The sequence below is a fragment of the Mchenga conophoros genome, linkage group LG3, assembly GCF_057382185.1.
Source record: "Mchenga conophoros isolate Kocher_MC1m ecotype Shallow Benthic linkage group LG3, M_conophoros_male_GT1.1, whole genome shotgun sequence".
Lineage (NCBI taxonomy): Eukaryota > Metazoa > Chordata > Actinopteri > Cichliformes > Cichlidae > Mchenga > Mchenga conophoros.
The window spans coordinates 36,717,984-36,734,056 of record NC_140528.1 but is presented as its reverse complement, the minus strand read 5'-3'; the positions used below and the strand labels follow the sequence as shown (position 1 = coordinate 36,734,056).

At 42.3% G+C, this 16,073-nt stretch overlaps 2 protein-coding genes across 3 annotated transcripts in view; both read left to right on the top strand.

Moving 5' to 3' along the window:
* Positions 1-16,073, top strand: part of LOC146578426 (T-cell surface protein tactile-like) — a 553,052-nt gene that overhangs the window by 132,351 nt on the left and 404,628 nt on the right. The window lies entirely within an intron of this gene.
* On the top strand, positions 3,501-14,380 carry LOC146578461 (sodium/hydrogen exchanger 9B2-like). 2 transcript variants are annotated; one of them, XM_085268672.1, is made up of 13 exons: positions 3,501-3,807; positions 7,019-7,127; positions 7,505-7,675; positions 8,616-8,758; positions 8,862-8,989; positions 9,173-9,254; positions 11,483-11,576; positions 11,658-11,764; positions 11,848-11,997; positions 12,133-12,241; positions 12,432-12,568; positions 13,061-13,235; positions 13,326-14,380. In XM_085268672.1, the coding sequence occupies exons 1-13, from the start codon at positions 3,661-3,663 to the stop codon at positions 13,361-13,363; spliced, it is 1,590 nt and encodes a 529-aa protein (XP_085124798.1). In that variant the 5' UTR covers positions 3,501-3,660; the 3' UTR covers positions 13,364-14,380. The 2 variants fall into 2 exon arrangements, with proteins under 2 accessions (XP_085124798.1, XP_085124797.1); XM_085268671.1 differs by having other exon boundaries at positions 13,323-14,380.

The following is a 16,073-nucleotide window of genomic DNA, read 5'->3' as shown; positions in this document are numbered from 1 at the left end:
AGTGAAGAATTCTAAGTATATAGCCAGCTGTGTGTAGTCAAAAAGCCCACACCCATACAAACCCAGTGATAAAAGTATCCATTGCTTTAATGCAGATTGTTTCATTTGGTTGTTTGCTTTTTGAGTAGATGTTGTGAACAGGAAACGAGCAAAAGCCGAGTTAATGCTAAGAAAACAAGCATACTGCAAATTGTGAAAAACAAGTGTGGTGTGGATATGATTAAAATGCAATAATGCCACCTAGAGGAATTTCAACGTAGGAAATATAAATGGTAAATGGCTTGTATTTGTACAGCACTTAACTTAGTCCCTAAGGACTCCAAAGCGCTTTACACATTCAGTCACACACACATTCACACTGGTGATGGCAAGCTACGTTGCAGCCACAGCTGCTCTGGGGCGCACTGACAGAGGCGATTTTCAAACAAACCGACTAGAAGATGAAAATACACAGAGGCAGTCTGGTTTCAGTATTAAGATACCTTTAAGATATTCGCTTTTTTCCTTAAACAATTTCAGCATGGATCACAATAAAAGATGAGTGTGGGAGGGCCATCCTATAGTAGAGTCCCAAATTACGCAAAACAGCCTAATATTGAGCTGGACTAACAGCGAGGACCATTAGAGGAAAATCACATTGTTATGTTCATTTTGATCAATGTTGTCATTGTTGCACTTACACTTGTAAACCTTGCCTTAAACTGCATGTTTAGATATTCTTCTGTTCCTCCCCTACACATCGAAGCAATTGGCTATAGTGTTAAACTGCAGGCACATTCCAATCTAAAGGTTCTGGTTGTCTTATCTGTAAAGGATGATCACTCTTAGCCATTTAAGAGCTCATCTGTGCTTGTATATAGTGAACCATTAAAGTTGAGCCATATAAAGGGTGAGAGGAGATGACCCTTTGTGATCAGCAGGATGTCACACACACACACACACACACATGCTCGCACACAGTGCTTTAACTGTTATGACACACCATTTATGGTTTTACAATGGGGGGTTGTTTCATTTCAACCAGCGGGCCTGCAAGCGCAGACCCAACATTTATGTACCAAAGAAGAAGAAAAAACAAAAAATAAAACAATACCCTAAAATTTTACACCCAAGTTGCTGTGTAGCAAAAGCAGTGTGGAAGAGGACTCCACCACCAGAGAGGTCCCGTGGGTACTGGCTTATCCTCGGTCACTGCAATAAAAAACAAACAAGCAAACGTAGCAAAAACAAGAACCACTAAAATCTCTACTCCAGCAAATCAGTCACTCCGCAAACAGGGCGTCAAATAAGCCATTACACCGCATATTCAACCAATAAAAGGGATAGGATAGAGGAGGACGAGCATACGGCCACATTTTTTAATATTTCTGTTATATATTCGTGGGGGGTCTCATGTAATATTGGTACCAAACCATTATCACACAGCTACAACTAATGGGTTTCAGCCCACACATACTAGTAGCATGTGAAACCAACCCTGGGACATGCAGATAAACACTGTGTGTCTCCAAACTTGCAGTGTTGGTCTTAGATATCATTTTCAAATATCTCAAGTTAGATTCAGAACCATCCTGAGTCTCATAACAAACACAAAGAGACATGTGTGTTTCCTGCTTCTGCTCGTCAACTTCTGCTCGTGTTGTTGTTTTTGGTGTTGATGTGTACGGCTGCAGCGGGAGAGCTGCAGCCGTTGAATGTACTGTTACAGCGACCGTGTGATTACTGTAAGGGTGGACAGCGTGCGGCTCGGGGTTAGCTGGAGGCTGGCACGCTTAAATGAACATAAAAATAAAAAGTGCTAAGTAGATATATATATACATGATATATACATGAGTGCAGGTGGTGATCAGTGCCAAACATGGAATGATGCAGTGAACACAGCGTAGGGTCATGTGTTAGTGGTGGGAACAGTCATACGGTTATTGTTCATGTGTCCAACAGCAGAGGGGAAGAAACTGTTCTTATGGCGAGAGGTTCTGGTGCGAATGGACCGGAGCCTCCTGCCTGAGGGGAGCAGGTCAAACAGACTGTGTCCAGGGTGAGAAGGGTCAGCTGAGATCCGGGCTGCACGCCGCAGTGTCCTGGAGGTGTACAGGTCCTGCAGAGATGGGAGTCTGCAGCCAATCACCTTCTCAGCAGAGCGCACAACACGCTGCAGTCTCTGTTTGTCCCTGATAGTGGCTCCAGCGTACCACACGGTGATGGAGGAGGTGATTGTAGTGTAGAATTGCATCATCGTCTGTGTTGGCAGGTTGGTGGGCGATGGGGGTATGTGGCGGGGTGTGTTCTGCGATACCACTGCAGGTTTGGTGGTGGTGATGTGTACAGCTGGCAGTGGGAGAGCTGCAGCCGTTGAATGTACTGTTACGGCGACCGTGTGATTATTGTAAGAATAAACGATGCTGTGAACCATGAAAAAGCCATCGGGTCTGCTGTGGTGGTGATCTTTGTTTTGTTTTTTATCTTAAGTGCACGCAAACCAGTAAACAAATTAAAACAAATGCTGTTGATAAACTATAATACAAAAATTACAATTAAAATTCTCAACAACAAAAACAATTGGTGAAAATATAATTAATATGTAAACAACTTAACAACCCCCAAAATGTCTAAGTCACGTGACGTGACAGCGCAACACCGAAACATAACGTTGGGGGAGAGGGAGCAAAGTGTGCCTGCTCTCCGCTGACACAGCGACCTGGCTGTTTCGTCTTTGCACAGCGTTGTAAACAAGCAGAACTCAAAGTAAAGGATCAATCTCACCAGGCTAGTATCGATCCGATACCGATGCCGACTTGGTATCGACACTATTGATATTTGCTTCGATGTTTGCCAAAACTCATCAGAACTTTTTAGATAACATTTGTTACTTTTCAAATTCTATATGTATTAAGTTATGCAGGCTTGTTTGCACAACAAGGCTAAATAATTAAACTTTTCTGAATCGAAATAGTCTACAGTCGTCGTTTCAGTTGTTTCTGTGATTCACTGAAACATAATTACAAGCACTTCATACGTTTCAAAGGCTTTTATCGACAATTACATGACATGTATGCCAAGAGTCAGTATTTTCCGTGTTGGCCCTTCTTTTTCAGGACCTCTACAATTCGACTGGGCATGCTCTCAATCACTTCTGGGCCAAATCCTGACTGATAGCAACCCATTCTGCCATAATCACTTCTTGGAGTTTGTCAGAATTTATGGGTTTTTGTTTGTCCACCCGCCTCTTGAGGATTGACCGCAAGTTCTCAATGGGATTAACATCTGGGAGTTTCCAGGCCATGGACCCAAAATTTCAACGTTTTGTTCCCCGAGCTAGTTAGTTATCACTTTTGCCTTATGGCACGGTGCTCCATCGTGCTGGAAAATCTGTGTCTTACCTCTTACTTTTATTTTTATTTAATTACATCTCTAAAGAGATCTCTGAGCATGAAAAATCTGTAAATCACATTATCATGTTATGTTTATACCTTTTAAGAAGTTGTTGTTGTTGTTTTTTTTTAGCTTTTTTTATTTTATTTTATTTTTAGCATTTTTTAAATGTTAACAGCAATTATATGGAGTACATTTTAGGGTCTTAATAATTCTTGACCATGAAATGCACCCACTTTAAGAGGTTTGGCAAGAAGAGGATAAAGGACACCACCTTACTCACAGTCCATGTCTCTAACCCAGTTAGCGCTCTCTCTTACACATGCGCGCGCGCGCATGCACCTGTTCCTGGTAAAGGGGAGTAAAGTTCAGGCTGGTCAAGAGGACAGAGAAATGCCCCGGAGGAAGACGGAGGAGCTGGACGGCACGACCACGGTGAGGGCTTGATGAGTCACCCCTGAAAGGCTATTTATAGAAAACATATGCATGTGTTGCGGTTGTTCTTGCTCCAGACTCTGTGATTATAAAGGTTTAGGCCAAATGTATGTGGACAGATGAGCACTTATAATTTGCACTGATGTTTTTTTGAAATTCTATACGTGAAAAGTGAGCGCGAGAGCCCTCGGTGCGCCTGCTCGCTGCTGAAGTCAAAGTAAACTTTATTGTCATCTCCGCTACATACAGTCCAGGATATAGTGAGACGAGACGACGAGGCTCCAGTTACAGCAGTGCAAGTAAACAAACAATAAATATACACTTTAGGACTCGGGGTAAAGGGATCAATAACAATTTAAAATGTATATTTTATATTTTGTTGATTTAAAGTCTCACACACAACCCGTTTTTAAAGTTTAAAAACAGAGAAAAGAAGAGGAGGAGTGTAGCGACTTCCTCAGTCGCTAGAGGCCGGGGACTGAGCTTGCCTATTTGCCTGACGCGCTGTCAACTTTACGCCATAATGCGAGAGGTGGAATTGCTTGTTTATTAAAGTGCTTGAAAAGTTTACAGAGCAATAAAACATCACAGGCTCTAACGCAACAATTAAGGGGAAACTCGTTGTGCTGCGGTCAACAAAAACTACGGCGACCCAGCCCTCTGTTAAAATCAAACCAGTGAAAGACAAACTGACAACGCCCTCTTAATGTCACCGCTAGCACCCGCGTGACTCCCGTTACACATCACCATAGCAACCAAACAAATGAAAACCCAGTGATCCTTAAAATTCAATACATTTACAGTTTTTTCTGATTGCGTAAGCACATTTTTTGTAACTATTGGCTAATTTTGCAAAACTCTTCACACAAATAAGAAAACCTGTCACCCAATAATCAAAACATTGTAGTTCTCTTGCAAAAGCAAACACAGCTAGATTAACTCTTCACACCTTCGTAAAAATGGTGTTTCCGTATCAAACAGTACACACAAGCCATCATCTACTAAGCACACAATGCGCCAACTGCACACTGATGGTATGAATACAAAACACATCTGGCTTTTGCTTTCTCTGTGCACAAGGTAGGCTATGTCAGTTTGAGCTACTTCTGTCATAGATCCATAAGCATAGAGGGATCCAAACTTCAAGTACTGGTGTTTATTCAAACACATCAAAACAAACACAAGTGTTTATTTCCAAGTATAGGATTATTTGCAATCGCCATAATGACTATATGGGTTACTTGGTCTGCAGTGAACATGCTTCCTCTGCCCCGAGCATCTGGTCATCTAGCAATTCTGTAAAGTAACAACTTCAGTATTTTTACATCAATGGTATTGGTGTGTTTCTCATTGGCATATGGCAGTGCTACAAATCTTTGTGCGAAGTGACTGTACTAACCGATTCCCATTTCAAAATGTCCTTATGGTACTTGCTACAGTGTAGCGGCTCGAGTTAGGCTGGACCCGTTGGCCAGCTACCCTCAGGGTCATTCCACGGTTGATTACATGGTCCACTATTGTAGCTCTGATGTCATCAGCAATTCTATTTCTTACTCTTCTTACCCTTGCTATCCTCCCTCCTCATCTTCCTCTCCCCCCTCCTCGTCTTCCTCTCCCCCCTCCTCGTCTTCCTCTTGCTCCTCCTTGTCCTTGTCGTCCTCTTCATCCTACTTCTTCACCTCCACGTCCTCTTCCTCGGCCTCCTCTACTTCTCACTCTTTCTGCTCCCTCCATTGTACTCCGCACACACAGCTTACCTGTATTATAGTGCTTAGGCTGATTGCAAAGTGGACTAATTATCTAAAAAAGTTTTCACATGTGAAAGTGTGCCAGACAGTTGGCAAATTAGTGTTAATGATAGCCATACATGTGTATACGTTTGCTAGGAGTGTGTTGGAGATTTGGTAATTGAGTGTTGTGCAGTGAATTGTGCCTACCGTTTTGCAAAGTGTGTGTTACAAAATTGCAAACTGAGTGCAAAGCAGTTTTTGTGCTTTTAGTTTTGCAAACTCAGTGAGTGGTTTTGCTATAAGTCTGAATAGTTTTAGAAACTGTGCTACAGGAATCACAGTTAGGGTTTAAGCATTCAGAAAAAACTGTAATTATGGCTCCTACAAGGAGAAACGAGCAAAAGATACAGGTAAGCAGATGTGCGATTGGATAATGGCAGGTCATCCTGAAACAATCAGAATACTTTATTAATCCCTAAGGAAATTATGTGGGTTACAGTTACTCCAAGAAGAAATGGTAAAAATAGCAACAGTAACAGACTAAACTCCTAACAATATATACAATAATATAATATTAATTAGTCAATTTTAATTGTTGATTTGTCCTGTTCTCATTGCATGACGAAGTATGATGTCTGTTTAGTAGCCGTTTGCATACTATGCATACTCTCTCTCTCTTCATATGTATGAGGTGTGTGCGTGTGTGTGTGTGTGTGTGTGTGTGTGGAGGGGGGGGGGGGGGGGGGGCAGAGGGGGTGTTCGCCCAGGGCGCCCAACAGGCTAGGACCACTGGGTGTGTGTGTCTGTGTGAGTGAAAGACAGAGAGGGAGAGCAAGCGACAGATTTTGTGTTATAAGCTTCATGTTATGGATGCACAGTGTGAGCACTCAGGTCGTATCTGAGCATCGGGCCGTATAGTGTGAGACCCTGCATCGTGACCTATGAACTTCTAAACCCTGCGAGTCAATTGTGCAAAAGCAGAGCAGAAGCTGAATAACGCGACTGAAGAAAAAGAAAACTTGCACAGTGTATGCCCAGCTTAAGACATAAAGACTGGTTGGCAATGTTCTGGAAATGATCAATTGCTAAAAAAAAATGTATTTTCCCATCCGGTTGGTGGGTGGTAGCAGGAGGTAGTAACTATGAAACTGGTTGCAAAAGGAAGTAGTTGCTAGCAATCTCTAGCTGAAATTTGTTGCAACTTGTGCTCTTTGTCAGTTGGAAGTTGCAATAAAAAGGCACAACTTTTACTTGAAAGACAAATGTCCGATAATCGGCAATATTTCAGACAAGGTGGAGTCTTCTATGCAAACTGCAGTAATCTGTTGAGATATTTTTTCCCTAGCATTTAGTGGTTGCCATGGCATTACCAGGCAGTATCTAGGCAAGTGTGATCAGGTGATTAAGGTCCAATTATCTAACTTGATCATATGTATTAAATAAAAATCAAAAACAGAAAAAAAAAATCTGTGTGTGGACAGATGACGATGCCATCATCTGAGTCACCCTCCTCATGCTGCGCGCCCTGCATCAGTCTGAAGGACAGATGTCCTCGACCTCAGGGACTCGTCAACCTGCTCATCACTAAAGGTAACAAACACTCATAATGTGAGAATTATCAGCCCAAGGACCAGAAGTGGGTCGAGTATCCAAAAATTGTACATTGTAAAAACATCAACAAAATAAGGCAAACCAATTCTAATTTCCAGATTTCAGTTTTTCACAACATAAAACCTTTTTAATCGGTATCTACAGTAAATAATATAAATATATAAACAATGCAAACCACTTCCAGTGACAATGCTGTATACTTTAACGGAATACAGTTACTCATATTTTGTATTTTAAATAACGGCGATACATGTATTCCGTTACTCCCCAACACTGACTGTGAATATGCATACTATCAGAGAAATAGAGAAACTATGAAACTTAACGAGTCTAAAAGATTTCCCGTCTGCTTGCAGTGTGTTTGTTTGCTCTGCTGTTCGGAGTCGTCTGGTCCATCACGGGAAAAGAGTGTTTACCTGGAGGGAACCTGTTCGGCATCATCATCCTCTTCATCTGCTCCGTGCTGGGAGGGAAGCTGGTGGGAATGATCCAGCTGCCCACACTGCCCCCCTTTCCTCCGCTACTTGGTACAGCCCAGTAACTTATTGTGTTGTAGTCTCATCCAGATTAATAGAGGTCATGTAAAACGTAATAAATACTTCCTGTGTTAAATGTAGAGCTTACAGTGTAGCACATGCAAGTTCCCAGCGTTTATACTCGAGCGCTGTTATGTGCTGCAATTGTGCAGGTAGAACACTAGGGGGTGCTGCGATTTCTCTCTTTGAGAATGATCCATTCTCCATCAATCCAACCACTTGCTTTCAGTCAGTGTTTTGCATTATAAATATGTTCTACTTTCAGGGGTGTATGCAATGTTATGTAGCAGCTTTTGTTTGAAAAACACAAACACAAAAGCTGCCACATATTTTGCTTTTTTGTAGTTTTACTAAAGTTCTTTTGTAGTCCATTTGAAAGTTGTGGTCGGTGGTTGTGAAAGAAAAAGTCAAGTTCGACTTGGCTCAGTTTTCTCACATGGGCCTCTGCTATTCAGTGTACAATGCTATTTTATTTTCTTATAAGGAGAAGGAGAACAGTCCTCATATGTGACATAAATGGACATTTGAATATTGGAACATCCATGATAAACACCAAAATAATGCATAATAGGAAAGTATAAAGGCAATGTTAATCCACTCTATAATACAGCCTGCATCCCTAACAGTACTTCATGCATACAAACTTTTTCCACTAAATTACCTGAAAATCTTCACTGCTTATTATTTCTTCATGTCAGTAAAACTTGAATTGTTGTTCTCTTATCCTATGTACAGTATCTATCAGTAAGTATATGTAGATACTTAGACGTACATTGTGATTTCAAATAAAATACAATTAAATTCCATTTAATTTTAGGGGGATCACACCCTCAGTCACAGGCCATATCACAAAGTGCTACCACACATTATGTTAGTTATGGTCCTTACAACTACAGCATGCCTGTACAAACTTGTGTGTGTGTGCGTGTAGGTATGCTGCTGGCGGGTCTGCTGTTGCGTAACGTTCCTTACATAACAGACGCCATCTTTATTGACACTCACTGGTCTGCAGCTCTGAGGAACATCGCCTTGTCCATCATCCTGACCAGAGCTGGTCTGGGCCTCAACCCTGAGGTGCACGAACAGTCAAATACTGTAGCAGCATACAATTCCTGACATGCTGGTAGTTACACACAGAAAATCAAATGCAGTCTCTTAAATCCTTGTTTGCATGCAGGCTTTAAGTCGACTGAAAGCAGTGTGCGTACGTGTTGCAGTTGGACCCTGTATGGTGGAAGCCTGCATTGGTGCTGTGGTTTCTCACTTCCTGCTGGGTCTGCCATGGGTTTGGGGTTTCATACTGGGGTAATTTGCACACACACACACACAATGGTCTTAGTCAATACTTTAGTTGACATGTTGGAATCTCTTAAACAGACTTTAAACAGGTGGTTTCTGCATGTTAATTGCAGCTATTTCTTTCTGTATGGCTGATCCAAACTAAGTAAAGTGACACTCACTGTATCTGTGGTGTGTGTGTTTGTGCAGTTTTGTACTGGCTGCCGTTTCTCCAGCAGTTGTTTTTCCTTCAATGCTGCTTCTGCAGAGAGAAGGATATGGAGTGGAGAAGGTAAATTATCACCCGTTACTATCATCACTACATTTGACTAATGAAAGGTTCATCCTGCTAGAAGGGGCAGCGTATGGGTGGAAAAAGAGATGAGCCTGAGATGAGTCTATAGAAATGAGAAAACATGTGTGTAGGCTTATGCAGAGCAAGTATAACCTAAAAATAACAGCCATTACAGCAGTTCTAGAGGACTCTAGAACTGCTGTAATGGCTCTAGCTCCATCAACACATTCTGAGTGATTGCTAAGCTTCCTAATTGTGTCCTAGCCCCTTTACAAGGACCCACAGTGACCTCTAGGAGACCCACTGTGGCCCTTAATACCTTCTACAAAGTTACAAGCTTAAGCAGAATCAGAATACTTTATTGATCCCTTATTGATCACTTATCAATAAGGTATTAGTCACTCATTAGTCACTTATTGATAAATAGCTGGATAAGAAGAAGAGCATGTGCAACAGGGGTGTAGCTGTAGCAGCAAACAGTGTGTTAAGTGGATGCGTTGTACAGGGAGATGGCCACAGGCAGGAAAGATTTCCTGTGTCGTTCAGTGGTGCTTTTCGGTAATCTCAGTCTCCCACTGAACGTGCTCCTGTGACTGACCAGCATGTCATGGAGTGGGTGGGAGGTGTTATCCAACATTGTCTTTATCTTGGACAGCATCCGCCTCTCCGACACCACCTTAAGGGAGTCCAGCTCCATCCCCACAACATTGCTGGCCTTACGGATCAGTTTATTAAGTCTGTTGGCATCTGCGACCCTCAGCCTGCTCCCCCAGCATGCAACAGCATAGAGGATCGCACTGGCCACAACAGACTCATAGAAAATCCTCAGCATTTTCTGGCAGATGTTGAAGGACCTCAGTCGCCTCAAAAAATAGAGACGACTCTGGCCCGTCCTGTAAAGTGCTGTGGTGTTTTTAGCCCAGTCCAGTTTATTGTGAGTGTGTACTCCAAGGTATTTATAGTCCTCCACAATGTCAACACTGACCCCCTGGATTGAAACAGGGGTCAAGTGTTTCCTGGTTTTCCTGAAGTCCACGATCAGTTCCTTGGTCTTTGCCACGTTGAGCTGCAGATGATTCTGCTCACACCACGTGACAAAGGAGTCGACCACAGCCCGGTACTCTGTCTCATCATCCCTGCTGATGCATCCAACCACCGCAGAGTCATCAGAAAACTTCTGAAGATGGCAGGTCTCTGTGCAGTGGCTGAAGTCTGTGGTGTAGAGGGTGAAGAGGAAGGGGGAGAGGACAGTCCCCTGTGGTGCCCCTGTGTTGCTGATCACCTTGTCAGACACACACTGTGGGAGACGCACATATTGTTGTCTTCCTGTCAGGTAATCAACAATCCAGGACACCAGAGAAGCATCCACCTGCATCGCTGCTAACTTATCACCCAGGAGGGTCGGCCTGATGGTGTTGAAAGCACTGGAAAAGTCAAAAAACATGACCCTCACAGTGCTCGCCGGCTGGTCCAGATGGGTGTAGACACGATTAAGCAGGTAGATGATGGCGTCCTCAGTTCTGAGACAAGGCTGGTAAGCAAACTGAAGGGGATCCAGATGTGGTCTGACTATGGGTCGGAGCTGGTGCAGGATGAGCCTTTCCAGGGTCTTCATGATGTGGGAGGTCAGTGCCACAGGCCTGTAATCCTGGGGGCCACTGGGACGTGGCGTCTTTGGTACAGGGACGAGGCATGATGTCTTCCACATCACTGGGACCCTCTGCAGACTCAGACTCAGCATGAACAGTTTATGGAAGACTCCACACAGCTGGGGGGCACAGGCCTTGAGGATGCGGAGACTCACTTCGCCTGGTCCACAGACTTGCTTGAGTGGAGTCTCCTCATTTGCATCTGAACCTGGTCTTGAGAGAAAGTGATGGGTGGTGGAGGGGTGTCAGGAGCATCCCTTTTATGCTTTTAATAGGATAGTGATTCAGTAACAATAGCCTTCTAAAGGATTTGTAAACCTTATCAGTTATCCCTCCAAATTAATTCATAAGCTTGTAATACACAAGTACTTTCAGCTACTTAGTAGTAGCTGCTACAGCTACTACTAAAAGTCTTAAAATACTTGAAGTTTATTTAAATGAAAGTGACACTCCTAATCACCCAAAAGAGCTCAAGGCTCCTTCAGGACTGACTAATAGTTAAGCTTCACCAACCCAAGAGCTTCCAAAGGGTCAAGAACATTTAAAGCTCTAATGTCACTGTGTGTTGTTCTTCAGGGAATCCCCACCCTCCTGCTTGCAGCTGGAAGCTTTGATGTTATTCTCGCCATAACAGGATTCTCTACTTGTCTGGGAATCGCCTTCTCTACAGGTCAAAGAAAGTTTTTCTGTCCTGTGCTTTATGGTTTGTGTTTTTTCTAGTCTACATGGTCTCGTTGTGTTTGTCCTGCAGGTTCTACATGGATGAACATACTGAAGGGTCTGCTGGAGGTGGTGGGAGGCATCGTAGCTGGTATGATCCTGGGCATGTTCTTGTACTGCTTCCCCAGCAATGACCAGGTTTGACATTTTTATGTTAATATGATTTTTCCTTTTTTAATTGTTCATAAAATGTGTCTTTAATATCTTCTGTCTGATCGCAGGAGGATCTGGTATTGAGGAGGACCCTCATGTTGCTGGGTCTGTCCACATTTTCAGTCTTCACCTGTAATGTTATAGGTTTTGCTGGAGCTGGAAGTCTCTGTACACTGGTGCTGGCTTTCCTGGCTGCACTGGGCTGGAAGACTGAAAAGGTATCATATATCAGGATCACTTTAACCTGCATCCTGCCCCTTGGATTTTGTCATGTTTACCCTAAACCAACATGTCTTTTAATGGCTGGCACCATGGAATGTGGTTAATCCAGGTATCTCTAACTTTGCAATCAGGCACCAGTAGCAGAAATAGTTGGTCGGTCATGGGATGTATTTCAGCCACTTCTCTTTGGTCTGATTGGAGCTGAGATCACGATTAAAGCACTCAGCCCAAGTACTGTGGGTAAGAACATTATACTACCAGTATATTTCAGTTAGACTTTGCTCCATTTGTTTCTAGATTTTGTTCTCAGTTACTAGGAGCCCAGTGGGCCCAGTAATCAAAGAGCTTTAACCTGCAGAGCAAAACATTTCACTGCTTGAGGAAATTTAAGATACTGGTTTCCTCTTTGTTGTTGTGTCTATGCCCTTAGGTCTGGGTATGGCCTGCATTCTTATTGGTCTGGTGATCCGTCTACTTGTCACCTTCCTGTTGGTTCATTATGGAGGATTCAACTTAAAAGAGAAGCTCTTCATTTCTGTGGCCTGGCTGCCTAAAGCTACTGTGCAGGTCTGTGAGTGTGTAATCCTGATATTAGACTGCTAGAAGATATTCATTTTTCAAGAATAATGTACCCGACTTTATTAAACCAGAACTAGAAGCACCTCAGACTTATCCGGAAACTTCTAAAGGATCCATAACGTCTCTTAACACTCCTAAAATGCCACTGGTGTCCAGAACAGCCACTAAAATTATCCACACACATCGTGTGTTTTATAAACCACTGAAATCACTAGATTGAATTGATTAGAACTACCTACATGGCTCCTGAATTCTCTTTATTGACTTCGAAAACCTAAATTACTACGTTAATCTCATAAACATGTTCTAGTTTTTCATTAGTCATGAAACCCAAGGTCCTATACATCTTCCTCAGTTATGACTAAGAACTAAAAAAGTACTGTTGTTTCCATTAAAACCACCTCTGTGACTTTAATGATACATGCCTTCATTGTTAATCTGCACTTCTCCTGAGCAGTTATTTATGTCTGTATGTGCTAGGCTGCCATTGGCTCCAAGGCATTGGACATGGCGAGGAAGGAAGGGGACGAGGCCTTAATTAAGTTTGGTTCGGACGTGCTAACATTAGCGGTGTTAGCCATCTTGATCACAGCTCCAGTTGGTGCACTGGGTATCGGACTGGCAGGACCACGTCTCCTGGCCCGGCAGGTCAAAGGTCAGCAGGCATACACATCTACACACTGTGTAGTGGCTTCATAATTTTACTCTAAAATCACTGAATGTCTTTTTTTCCCGACCTCAGCAGAAGAGATGGAAGGTGAAGCTACACCATCTTACCTGTGAGAGTATTACACCATCTTATCCACCTTATACTTCTAATCAAATAATTGTTGAATCATTGTACGGCCATAGGCCACATTATGCCTTTGATTAAAGGTTGTGAAATCATTACACTGTTTTATGATGCATTTTACTGCTGAGTTATAAGAAATGCTGTTTGTGTAGAATCATGGCCTTCCTTTTCTGATTACAAAGAGAACAGAACATACTGTAGAGTTTTTCTGCCCCATCTCATCAGGAGGAGATAAAACAGGAAGCCAAGGCCGTCACTTAGGCGTTGTAAAATAGAAAGAATGTGAGGGTTTAGGCTTTATGGCCCTGAAGGGAGGGGGAAAAAGCTGTAAGAGTCTGTGTTACTGTTGGACACTTCGAGATGTTGCCAGACACCCTCCTGTGCACATCTCCCGTCTGGACATCGGTAATGCTCAAAGTGTTGTATAGAAAGAATTGTATAGAATAAAGAGATTTTTGATTGAGCATTTATACACCATTTATACACCGAGTGTTGTTTCTCCTTCAGCCCAAAGATGGTAAATGGTAAAGGGCCTGTATTTGTATAGCGCTTTTCTAGCCCCTAAGGACCCCAAAGCGCTTTTCGCAACCAGTCATCCACACATTCACACACTGGTGATGGCAAGCTACAGTGTAGCCACAGCCACCCTGGCGAGGCTGCTGAACACTGGCGCCACCGGGCCCTCTGACCACCACCAGTAGGCAACGGGTGAAGTGTCTTGCCCAAGGACACAACGACCGAGACTGTCCAAGCCGGGGCTCGAACCGGCAACTTTCTGATTACAAGGCGAACTCTTGAGCCACGATCGCCACAGATGAAAGAATTGGGGTATTTAACATACCGCAACGGGGCCGTTCAAGAAAAAGACCGCTTAAAAAACTCCTTATATACAAACTGTATATACAATATATTAGTATGTCCACACATAATGTAAATGATAATCAGAGTTTAGCTGCAGTTCATTTATATATACTGGCTGTAGGTTTCTCCTATTGTCTCATATACTCAGGTTAGAAACTGTAAATTTGCAAATGTTCATATTTTTATTAGGCTATTATTAATAAAGCAAATGTGTTAAAAATACTGATATATTCTGTGTTATAACATTTTACATATTTCAGCTATTTTACAATCCTTTGAAATGAACTCTGTTTGTTAAGCGTCACATGTCTGAGCTACACCGGTCTTAGATATACTGGTGGAAACCTCCATATTTGTATGAAAGATGAGGACTCGTCTGCAAGCACTCGTCCACTCCTGGCCAAGTGGCAGTGAAATGTTTTTACAGGTATTGTTACTACGTCAGTGGTTTTGCTCTGCAAGGGCATCACAAACATGTCCTTTGTAGTGTTGTAAACTATGGTGTGTTGATTTTTATGCAGCATTTGTTTTTGTTAATCCAATTATTAATTTTACATTACACTATAATGTTATCAGCTCATTAGCAGTGACAGTATGTGTTTTATAAACCAATTCCTGGTTAGCTAGTGTCAATATAAGCTAACATATATTTGCCACATCAGATTTAATTTTTTTTACTTCAGTTTTTTCTGTTTTTCTGTTTGTCTGTTGAATAAATGAAGTACAGCTGAGGTCATTCATCATATGGGGAGTGGTAGAGTTTAGCTAGCATGCTAGTCTGATGTGTTGGTTTTTTTTTGGTTATTTTGGTGTGGTGGAGTAATGTAGATAGACTTGATGTTGGAAGTCAGGTCTTTAAAATTACACCACATTCAATAACAAAAAACAAAGCAATCATTTCTGATTTCAGATTTGGTTTGTTATAAAAAGGTATTTTTTTTTACTGTTATATTTGTTTAAAACATGCAAAAAGCAAATAACTAGATACAGATTAAGTAGATTATGGCAGTAACTGATGCTTTTCCTCTCAGAGGCTGGATGTGTGCCTTGGATGTTCTACTGAAAAACCAATGGCAGCACAAACTTGACACTAATCATGGGTCTAAAGATGAAAAACGACATGTACTTGAGTTTGTTACTCAAATCCACCAGCTGCTGCCTGAACACACTGAGATTTAATTATAGAGGACTTTTAAGATCCCCCAAGTCCACCAGTGATAGCAGTATCAATACCTTTTAATGCTGCTTGTTAGTAAAGTGGACGTCAACAGGAAACGAGCAAAAACTGAGCTGCTGTAGGCGTTTCCTCAACTTGACTGGACCAAAGCACTTAAAGACCAACCGCTTGATGGAGGCAATGACTGGCAGCTTTCAGGTCTTAGAAATAACAGTAGCTTAAGCTAATAGCTAAATCCAAGTGCCAGTATTAATGCAACAAGACTCCCCACCACACCCAGAAGCAAGCAAATAAGTCACTACACTGCTTAATAAACCAATAAAATGGATAGTATAGAGGAGGACGAGAACACCTGTAACTGTTGTAGAGCCTGATTAACACTGCCTGGTTATCTGGCTGAGTGCTGAATGAGCCAGCTGTGCTCTTGGGTGTGCCAGGACAGCCACACAACATCTAAGTGTGTGAAGAGGACTTTTGATTTACATTAAAAAAGTAGAGTCTACTAAATAGATATCGTTTAAAGCACTGCAGCACAGTACCTTTAATACCTACAGCATGCTCTAGTTGCTATAATAAAATATCATGGTCCACAACACTGAATGTGTGCTTTAGAGCAGGTAACGCTATAACATTACCTGCTGTTCACCATTCGTGGCCTCCCT